General features: G+C 38.3%; 1 protein-coding gene across 1 annotated transcript; it reads right to left on the reverse strand.

Moving 5' to 3' along the window:
* Nucleotides 1–533: 533 nt before the first annotated feature.
* LOC141913922 (juvenile hormone acid O-methyltransferase-like) lies at nucleotides 534–3,270 on the reverse strand. Its single transcript, XM_074805142.1, has 4 exons — nucleotides 2,993–3,270; nucleotides 2,198–2,488; nucleotides 1,785–1,956; nucleotides 534–1,544 (listed from the first exon to the last, which is right to left on the reverse strand). The coding sequence occupies exons 1-4, from the start codon at nucleotides 3,185–3,187 to the stop codon at nucleotides 1,375–1,377; spliced, it is 828 nt and encodes a 275-aa protein (XP_074661243.1). The 5' UTR covers nucleotides 3,188–3,270; the 3' UTR covers nucleotides 534–1,374.
* Nucleotides 3,271–11,451: the final 8,181 nt, after the last annotated feature.

Here is an 11,451-nt window from a genome sequence, read left to right on the forward strand (position 1 = left end):
GTTTGTTTTTGCCGGACTTTACTGCGCAAAAACGAAAAATCATGGAGAAAAAACGAATATTTTCGTTTTTGCTCTATAATATTTCCTTTTCGCGCGGTAGCGAAACGAAAGTTCGTTTTTGCTACGGTGCAAAAACGAATTTTATGGCGCAAAAACATGAAATCATAATATTTCGTTTTGTGCGGTAAAATTAATTTTTGGACCCCAGCAAGCGAAGAGTTCGTTTTTGCTCTATAAGTTTCGTTTTGTGTTTTTCTATAATCGAGGTCGTGTGAAAATTATTGTATTTGGCACTTATCAGCCACCATACTATTAGCCATCATCAGGCGTACGTTATGTGATTTTCCGGTCAATCTCTTACTCCTTCAACCAAAAAAAAAAAACAAAAACAAAAGAAAAGTTAGTCAAAATACAAATTATCTCTTTATGACACCAAACGAATTAGGTACACTGACTTCAATTATGGACGAGAGACCATCGCTTGTAATACGATTAAGCTACTGTATACTATAATTCAGGGTCGTAATCTCGAATAATAACAAACCTATAATAAGGCCTAATACTCCTTGACAAGTGACACAGTAAACATACGACATACGGTTGATTCCAATTTCAAAATTGATTAGGTCAATCTTTTACGACTTAATTCAGAGTTTCAGTAAGTTACTTTTTTCCTCAAGCTAAGCTCGACTAAGGTCGACTCACGACCCGATTATCTCGTCGTGAGATAAGAGCGGTTTTTAAAACGTGACCGCCGGTTACCGATCAATTCGTTGCATCGTCGTAATAGCGCTCAGGTCGACTACGACCCGATCGCCGCAGGCTTACTCTGTCGCTGATTTGCTACGATGGTTTGATCGGGTCGTGTAAAAGCAGAACTGGTTCTATCCTCGCGATTCGGCTTATACGACTGGTCTGCGATCAATCCGTCGCGAAGCGCACGGTTCCCGATGAAAATATGGCAGGTCCTTCAGACGAGATGATCGGGTCGCAAGTCGACCTGAGCTTAGCTTTCTTCTACATACGATTAATCCTGCCATCCAGCAAAATATGAATGCATGTATTATGCGTTTTTTGTACGTTTGACGTTTGTACCGCTATGACCGTCAGCATTTAGCCTTTGAGTTTGTCAAATGAATTTCAAGTAAAATGACGCGAATCATGATTAATAAGTAGACTGAGACAACCTAAGGGGTCCACTAATGCTAAGCATATCGGTCAGAGTGAGCTGAAAATCAGTGATCCTACACGAGACACGTGGAGTTATACACATTGATATAAGTCGGGAATTATGAGCGGAAGATATCATTTAAAAGATAGATCCATATGATCACCGCGTACTTCAAGATATATTTCCAATAAATATGTTTATCGCTAAGATATGATTTGCAGGTGGACCACAACAGCGGAAGCTGCCATGTGTAACGTGCCATTTTCATCGACTGGAACTTTTCCCATATAAACACCGAGCGCGTCGTCCATGAACTCGGCTAGTTTCGATTCGGGAATTCGTTTTACGTGCGGTAAAATTGCGCCGAACCATTCTGAAAAAAATAACACGATATGTAATAATAGTAGAACATCCTTTGTTTCGCTATCATCGAAGTATGGTTAAAATCATTGTCACGGTCCAAATAAGGCCCGGAACAATTAACTCGAGCTTGATTCGTTCCAATTCGCGGTCCGGACCAAATCGTCTCCGTGTGACCGCGCCTGAAGTCTCGCGACGCCAACGGGTCCGGAAAACAAATGAGGGAGGATGTTTTCAGTTATGGTTCACTAACGTTTTGCAGATTCGCGATCGGAAAATGTGTAATCACGAGTTGTGATTTCACAACGTTTAACAGCGAACCCCAATGATTCAGCCATTCGGCGATATCCACTGACTATATCCGGAGACCTCCATTCGCTGTATTCCTCCCAGCTCGGCTCCAACGACCAGTCCGGTGTAAATCCCTACAGAAAAATAACTCGTCATTAGATCTGACTATAGAATTAAAAACCTTTCAAAAATGAATGTCCTTATAAGGTAATGCATCATTCGAAAGATAAAATTGCTCTATCAACATTTTTTATAGCATATTTAAATCGTAAATCGGTCGAACGGTTAAGCTGCTAGCTTTGGAGAGAACCGTCATTATCAACATAATCTGCACTCAGATGGTTACAACATTTCACACTGATGAATGAGTCATACCTGGAAATACGGAGACCATTTTTCCAATTTGTCTACATCGCACATGTGAACCATCATTGATGACGTAATCAGCACGAGGACGACTTCCCCGTTAACGGAGAGTAGACGTTTTATATTTTCCAAGTTCTTATATTGATTCGGAGTCCAGTGAAGAACCATGAACGACGTGACCAAGTCGAATTTCCGTCGCCAGTCCGCTCCGTACGAGTCGGGATCGGTCAAGTCGGCGACCAGGTATTCGATTTTAGGATTCGGATTTTTCGAACGGGCGAAATCGACCATAGATTCGTACTGGAATGCGATAGTGAAACAAACTATATAGATAAATAAACGCGATGTTTTTTTCCAATCCAGAATCAAATTCATTTTTCATTCATTGCTCGCGCATTTAGCAGGTCGGCCATTTTATGGTACAGCAAACATACAGCAAACATGCACACAAATTTTACCTCCCGTATAGAGACCACGATGGGATCCCGGTTTGGCCATTGGCCGAAATCCCTGAGTTAGCTGATGTTTCCTTGTAACAACCAAAAGATTTATTCTTTGAATCGGAGAAATATCTAGGCCCGAAATATTACAATCCATTTATTTGAATGAGGTAAGGCAAAGTGATACAATATAGCACTCTAGCTGAATTCCCTGCGTTTAGCAGGTTTTGGTTAAGTTTGTCAAATCTGTCAAACCTGTGTCAATGCTGATTGGGCTAACGAAGGGTAACCTCTGAGCTGATGAACGATGCAGCTATGATATAACCCCCCCCCCCCTCTGACCAACAAAGCAGACTGTATTTACCTTATCAAAAGCGGTAAGATGTTCGACGTTGTCCAATTTACTCAGTATGGTATTAGTGACTTCACCGCTACCGCAGCCTATATCCAATACATTACTGTAACCACCCGGCTTGAAATCAATGGTCGATAAAACATTAGCGGCCCAATTTCTGTTGCCGTCGCTAGCATTCGAATAAAGTTCCGCGTTCGGATTCATTCTGTATCTTCCGCAAGCAAGAACTTTAGATTGAATTAGATCGAGCGAAAATGTTCGAGATCTCGCGGAAGTGAAGAACAGAACCGCGATTACGAGTAAGAGTTTATGCGGGCGGTTTTGTGATTTTTTACGTTCTCTATATAGAGAGCCGCTTTCAAAACTGATAGCGGCGATATAGCGTAAGTTTCTATTGCGGTCAGGGAATAAAAAGTAGCGTTTGAATCGAAATGTCAACAAAACTCTATTGATTTCCTTTCAAGTGGAAAGACTTGTCGCTTGTCTATTGAAACCATTCTTTAGAGATTTATTCGGCGTTATTAGGTAAAAAAAAAAAAACATGACTGATATAATCTCGGAATTGGGACGAGCAAACGTATAAGACGAAGAATCGATTTTATCGATTAGAATATAGGTCAATAAATGTCTAGACTAATTCTTGAACGTCTAGCAACGTGAAAATATTATCACTATATCGCTATAAGCACGCGTCGGTGTGAACCGATGTACTCCTCTGGATTTGCATACGCGAAACACTACTTGCTCCTCGAAATCTAAAAAGAATGACAGTTATAGAAACTACAAAAGAATACTGACGTTTTGACTCAATTCTATGCGAAAAAAAACTAGTCCTACCGTCGGTGTTTTACTCCGTAATCGAGGGATTTAATTTTCAATCGAATTATAGAAATTCGATTTAATTTCGATGCGCTTATAACGATGACGTAGTACACAGCGACTCACACAGAACCCGCAGACAACGCGGACTGGAGATCGATGTGTGTAAACATTATTGTAACGGTTTTTAAGGCGACACAAATAGGACGCGAACAAAACGAATGCACGCCTATTTGAACAGAGCTTACATTATGCAAACTAATGCAAATCCTGTAGAATAGATGAGGCGATGATATGCGTCAGCTCGAAATCTGTTCTCGGTAAATACATTTCATATGCGTCAGCTCGAAAATATTCATCTTTTTCCTGCATTCGCACTGGTCGGCCGTACTTTCTCGAAAACCTTTCTATTTTCCTTGTAAAAGACATAAAATCCGTTTATAGTTCTTTTTCGTTCTATTGTGTATCTGAAAGTCTCTTATGATGTCGATTTGAAAATAGACTTCTTGAAGTAAATACTTGACTTTCTATAAACCTCGTCTCGAATTGATAGAATTACAATTTCATTAAAAATTTAGATTTCTCCTATAAAAAGGGGCGCATCGATCTATCTCGATCTATCCAAAAATGGGAGAAACGGAACGATAAAAAGATGTTAAACATTTTTCTTTTGTTTTTATTTGAAGTAACCAGGATTAAACCAGATAGATTGGTGTATCGATTTTTTAGAAGTTCAAAAGAAAGTTGAAATGGCCCGTTGAACATCTATCGATACAACGCGCATACAAACAGTTTCTCTTGCATACTCTGTACTTAGGATCATCCCAACGAAGATGAGGGCAGTCTCGCTTGCAACCTTCGTTGCACAAGAAACACATAAATGAAAATGAATCAGTGACCATCAGCAAAACTAAAACTACCACATACTGAAAATAAAGGAAATCATCAAGCGATGTACGTTTTCTGAGAACATTGTTTATCCAAATAAAACTCGATTGTTAACATGTTTCAATTCATACACAAATGGATGCAGAAACGGAAGAGTGCCGATGCGAGGAGAGGAGTCCACTCTGGCCTGGTGGGCACAAAGTCATGAGGATTCTACCCGTAGTAGATGATCATCCACCAGATGTATCACTTATGTACAGCAGATAATCAATTGCTGCGGCAACGACGGCTTTAACTCACGGCGAAATAGGATTCACCAGGTGTCGCTGGCAGAACATCGATGACAGGATAAAGCAGATTTCGAAATTCATGTTTGGCGATCAAGAGCTAGAGGTAGTTGAGGATTATGTATTGCTTGGAGTGAAATTTAACTGGACTGGTAGCTTTGCAAAATCAAGAAAATACCCTTATGATAAAGCAACGAGAGCTATGTTTTCGATCGTTCAAAAAGGCAGGCGCTTCAAACTTCATGTAGATGTTGTGTTCAAGCTTTTTGATATGTGTGTCGCTCCTATCGCTATGTATGGATGCGAGGTTTGGGGGTTATGAAAATCTTGATTTATTAGTGAATCTCCACTCCATATTTGGACACAACAATTTATGGCGAACAGTAGGACCTTCTCAAGTCGAATAAAACACACTCTTCGTGATCAACACCTTCGAAATACCGTTTCAAAAGTAGACGCTAATCCGATATACATTAATTTTATGCAATACAAAAATGATATTGAATTAGAAAGGTAGATTAGTGAACTTGACGAGGATTTAGTAATGATTCTATTAAAATTAAGATTTAGGTCTAATCTCATGCCTGTAAATAAATTATCAAACCTTCCGTTAGATAGAGATGATTGATCATGTTCGGCTTGCGATGTTTTTGGTGATGAATTGCGTTTTATTTTTAACTGCAACCCACTGAATGAAATGCGTGAAAATATTTTGAATTTGAACTCTTGGTATTCTAAAAAAAATCCTACAATCCACTTTGCAAAATTCTTCAAAAAAAGGCTTAGATGTATATAGATCTCTCCCCCCCCCCCCCCCAATAATAAGTATATCGTAAATAGAGTATGAATGTATTATCAATAATTTTGTTATATTTTGAAGACAAGTTTATATTCTCTGTTAATTGTAAATATTGTATACTTTGTATAAGTCTCCCTCCATGTACCATAGAAATGGTACATGGAGCGGTGAATAAAATCCTAATCCTAATCCTAATCATAATCCTTGCTGTGGAAATAGAGGACTCGACGACAGTTTTACAAACAAGAACTATCAAAACGTGAATGCATTACCTTTGAAGACATTTTCCGCGAGTACGTGTACAACGATGCGACCAGACGATAGCAGTTTATACAGCGAAAATAATATTCGATTAAACTATTTAAATAATGCAGACGTTTCAATTGGTTTCAATTCTCTTTGTCTCTATCACTCAGACGCACTAGAATCGGTATCGTATATCACCATCGCCCGATATCATATGTATTGCAGTTTAGCAGCTGTGTTTGGAGTGTTAAGAATTTTTCTTTGTTTTCGATTTAGAAATACTAAACAATTTAAACTATAAGTATAGATTCTAAAGATACGTCTTCTAGATAAGAGTGATGTAGTTCTCAAACCTAACAATTCATCGAAATTGCGATGGTCGTCATTTGTAAATGATTGGAATTTTACAAATCGCTGGCTTCATTGAGAATGAGAAAAGTCGTCATTACTATATAATCATAATCTAATGGAATCATTTCGAATCACGAAAGCCATAGTAAACTAGAGAGTCGTCATGGACACTTAACAATATTTTACAGAATGAATCGTTGACATAATCGAAAACGAGAAATTCGCAGAAAACCCAGTTATTTGTCTGATGATTTTTCTTTTCTTTTCCTTTTTCAGCATGCGAGGATCCATAAAGTGTATATACATTCGTCTAACAGCTTGTCATCGTAATTAAACTGAATTGCAGAAATAAAACCGACGCCCCGAAGCAAAAAATCATATGTACATACAGCTCATCCTATTTTTACGTAGTACCGGTAACTTACAGAGAACACCGTCAAGAAATAAAGAACTGCCGTGGATCACTTGACATTTGTGTAGATTCTCGTGTACGGTTACGTTGTAACGTCATTTTCATGTCAAAGAAATGTCCAAACCAGGTATCTATTTCAGAAACATTCTCCATTTACTCCGATTATGAAATCCAGTTCGAAAACCGCAGCAATGAATTTTTAGTTCGAATGTGAACAGGAGCGGGAACTCGATTAATCGCTGCTTTGCAACTACTAGATTTCAGTCGTCGTTTTTGAGTCCATATTTCATTTTCCTTCCATCAGTGGAACTAGCAGCATCAAATACAATTGTTTTAAATCTAAGCCTATATTTATTGAGAACACTAGAGAATACCATATCTTCAGCCAGTCTGTAGAAACCCTTTGATGTTGTTTTGCAGCTATATTTGTTTCCCCCATTCATTTCATTTTTTACTTTACTGCCTATCGCTTCTGCATTCTGAGAACTGCGATGTCACTATAGACGAAGGGTGAACGAATACTTTGTAAAAACCGCTTAAAACTCCTATTATTTCTGCAAAATTAATAATACTCACTTTTCACAGCTGATTAATTTCACTGCTTATGATAACATTTGACTGTAACATACGATACCGGTTCGAGTACGTATGAGTGATAGAGGGTGTTTGAAGAGCTAAAACATCTGCATCAATTCAAAATTTGTATTGATTATGAACAATCACTCGGTCTCGGGCTCTCTCCCTTCCTATTCAACCTGCCAACGTGTTGATATGCGTGAAGTAGAATAGAAATATACATCACATCGACTGCACCAATGCAGGTTCTGTTTTGCGCAATTATTCATCAACTTTTTGCGTACATTCTCGAGGCAGGCAGAGTTAAAAACCGATTCGCATAGATCCTCCAACAGCCTCTGGGGTGTTTTCTCTTTTCATGGAAATGGAAGATTATTGTTAGACATCGGCTGTATCGTCGAGGGAAATACGCCAACACGAGACTAATGTCGTCAAAACGAGAATAATGTCGTGAAAATGAGAATTAAGTCGTCAAACCGAGATTAAACTCGTCAAGTCAAGAATAATGTCTTCAAAACGAGAATAAAGTCGTTTAAATCGAGAATAACCTCGCCAAAACGACAAAAAGTCACAAACAAAAACAAATTAGATGCTGCTTCTACGGCGTTAGAAGCATCATTGGTTATAATATCGTTAAGAGCCCTCTCGTCGAGGGGGCTCAAAGATGAAACAGACATAGAGATGCTTAAGGTTATCACCTGCCATAATGATTTAGTCATGATCCATCGTGGTTAGTAATTCGGTCACAATAAAAGGGTTTAATACGTTTCGTGAAATCGATCCACGATCAGTAAAAGTAATACGTTCAAATATCAATTACTGCACACAATCTGATAGAAATAACTGCCTTTACCTTTTGATTATCTTCAATTTCTGTCTTTGTCCCGATAGGCCTCTCGTACTGTACAGCGCATTGCTATATTTTTCTTTTTTTTTCGATTGGTACCTGTATAAAGCAAAATAATATGATCTTAAAAATATATGTGTGGTATTGGTTACGCTGAACATCCAAAATCATGGTCTCATTTTTGAATTTAAAAGTCAAGTTAAATCCTGTCTTATAAATTTGAATTACAATAAATAAGAACTGGGTGCAGTCCACAGAGTTTAGCAGTTTCGAGAAAGACGGATTGATTTGGAGTTAACTCGATGAAAATCGACTGGTTTTTTTACTTCAGCATTTTTCTAACAGCGTTACAACCGGGTTCTTTTCTGGTTCTCACAAAAAATTATCATATCCTAAACCGATTTGAGATCAACGGAATCGATGAATAAATCCAATCGATTCCTTTTTAGGTAGACCTTTTTGGTGAAACTGGACCCAGAGTGTACATTCAGCTCATCCCCGTGACGTTCGAACTCGAACGCGATTAACTAGTTATCTGTTTTCGTCAATAATTTCTTGATCAAATGCGTCAGCTCGAAAATATGCATATTTTATTCTGCATTCTCACTGGTCGGTAGTACTTGAAGTACCTTTGTATTTTTCTTTGTAAAATACATACAATCAGTGTATAGTTCTGTCCCATTGCATTGTTTAATTTTATAGTCTCTTATGATGTCTAATTGAAAATACTTATATTAAAAATAAGTAAAACACTTGACTTTGTATACCCCTCGTGTCGACACGTGGAATAATTCCATTTCAATTTCAATTACTCTGACAAAACGTGGCCATCGATCTATTTCCCTTCACCGAGGAATCATAATCGTTCGCGTCGAATAGAAAAAAAACAAAAATCGAGAAACGAAACGAAACGAAACAAAACGAGACGAAAATAGATGTTAAACATGTTTTTATTTAAAGCCACCAGGATTATACCCTCGATAGCGAATCTTCCAGTCTGACCCACAACCAGGACACATCCGAACCTCACACTTTGCCTTGCAATCTTTATACTTAGGAAAATCGTAATTATAATAAGGACTGCAGTAGCCGCAGTTCCTGTTGACGCAAAGGGAACATATGAAAAACCCACTTGAATTAGCAAAACCAGTGACCATCAAAACAAAAAATAACAGATACTGAAAATAAAATAAATCAGGTGCTGTACATTTCTGTGAAAAGTACGTTATTCATACAAAAAATACACGATCCCTAAAGTGTTTAAATTCACACATACACACACGCACGCACGCACGCACGCACGCGCGCACACACACACACACACACACACATGAATGCGTAAACGGAAGAGGACTGAGGCGAGGAGAAGACTCCGCTGTGGCCTGATAGCCACACGGTGATTCAACCCGTGGTAGATAAGGATCAACCATTGTTTTACTTGTGTGCAGTAGATCATACTACTGCGACAACACAGGCATTAACCCACGGCGAAACGGGATTCACCATATGTCGCTAGTGTGCGGTAAAACATGGCCTACTGCGCAACGGGATATTTAGCTCAGGACGTGACCGGGTGTCGCTAGCGAATATATATTTATAGAAATATAAATTACAAACAAGAACTATGCATTTACCTTTGATGACATGTTTCTCCGATTCGCTAGATCTCAACTCAAACGTGTTTGTGAAGTCTACAAATTCCTTCTGACAACCGCGTGTACGTGTACAACGGTGCGACCAAACGATAGCGGTTTATATGGAGAGACATAATATTTTGATCGAACTATTGAAATCATACAGACGTTTCAATTGGGTTCAATTCTCTTTGTCTCTATCACTCAGAAGCACTCGAATCGGTATCGTATATCACCATCGCCCGATATCATATGCGTTAAATTTTAGCAGCTGTGTTAGGAGTATTAAGAATTTTTCGATGTTTCCGAGTTAATTATACTAAACATTTTAAACTATTATCATATATTCTTCAATAGCCGTCTTCTAGATAAGAGTGATATCGTTCTCGAATCTTCGAATTCATCGAGACTGCGACGGTCGTCATTTGTGAATGAGTTGAATTTTACAAATCGCTGGCTTTATTGTTATTGAGAAAAGTCGTCGCTATATAATCATAAAATCTAATGGAATCATATTGAATCAAAAAAGCCGCTGTGAAGATCGTCGTAGTTATTTCACAGAGTAGTTGACGTATTCGAAAACGAGAAATTCGCAGAAAACCCAGTTATTTTTGGTGATTTCACGCAGCTTCTTAACGTTGTATTAGATTATGGCTGGAATATAACAAGGCTCTTTGAATGAGTGAATTCTATGTACACAGTCCATCCTATTTTAAAGCAGTTACTGAGAACAAAAATAAAACCGTGGATCACTTGATATTTGTGTAGGAAATCTCGTGCAGGCTTATGTTTGTGCGTCAAAGAAATGTTTCCGAGAATATCTTAACCGGGTATTTATTTCATTAACATTGACATTTTCTTTGATAACGAAATCCAGTTCGAATCCGCAGCAATGAATTTTTAGTACGAATGTGAACTGGCGCGGAAAGTCGGTATCGCTGCTTTGTAACTACTTGATTTATTCGTTTCAGAGTCCATATTTCATAATCCTTTCATAAGTGTTGGGGGACTAACAGAAACATGCATTTCGAATAAACTTGTAAACTCTAAGCCTACATTTATTGAGAACATTAGAGAATACGGTACGATCATTTTTGCCAATTTTCAGAAACTTTTCGACGCTACTTTTCGACGCTGCTTTGCAGCTATGTTTGTTTTTTTTTTCATTTCCTTTCCCCCATTCTACATAACTGCATGTTCGCGAAATCAATTGTGAATTCAATTTGGTTTCTAAAACAGACAAGTTACTAAACACGATCTTATCACTCCCTATCGCTTCAAAATTCTGAGAACTGCGATGTCGCTATAGAGGAAGGGTCAACGAAGAAGCAGTATTAAACGCTTTATACTCGTATGACATAATCGTAACATGCGATACCGGTTCGAGTGCGTCTGAGTGATAGAGGGAATTTGAACAGATAAAACATCTGCATCACTTCACACAATTGTTATTGATTATGAACTGTCACTCACTCTCCGGTTCTCTCCCTCCCTCTCTATTCCAACGGCAAACTCGTTCATATGCGTGAAGCAGAATTGTAGAATAGGAATAAACTTTGCATCGACTTCACTAATGCCCGAAATCTGAGATCTAAACAGTCGCGAAAGG

The sequence above is a fragment of the Tubulanus polymorphus genome, chromosome 12 (assembly GCF_964204645.1).
Source record: "Tubulanus polymorphus chromosome 12, tnTubPoly1.2, whole genome shotgun sequence".
Classification (NCBI taxonomy): Eukaryota; Metazoa; Nemertea; class Palaeonemertea; order Tubulaniformes; family Tubulanidae; genus Tubulanus; species Tubulanus polymorphus.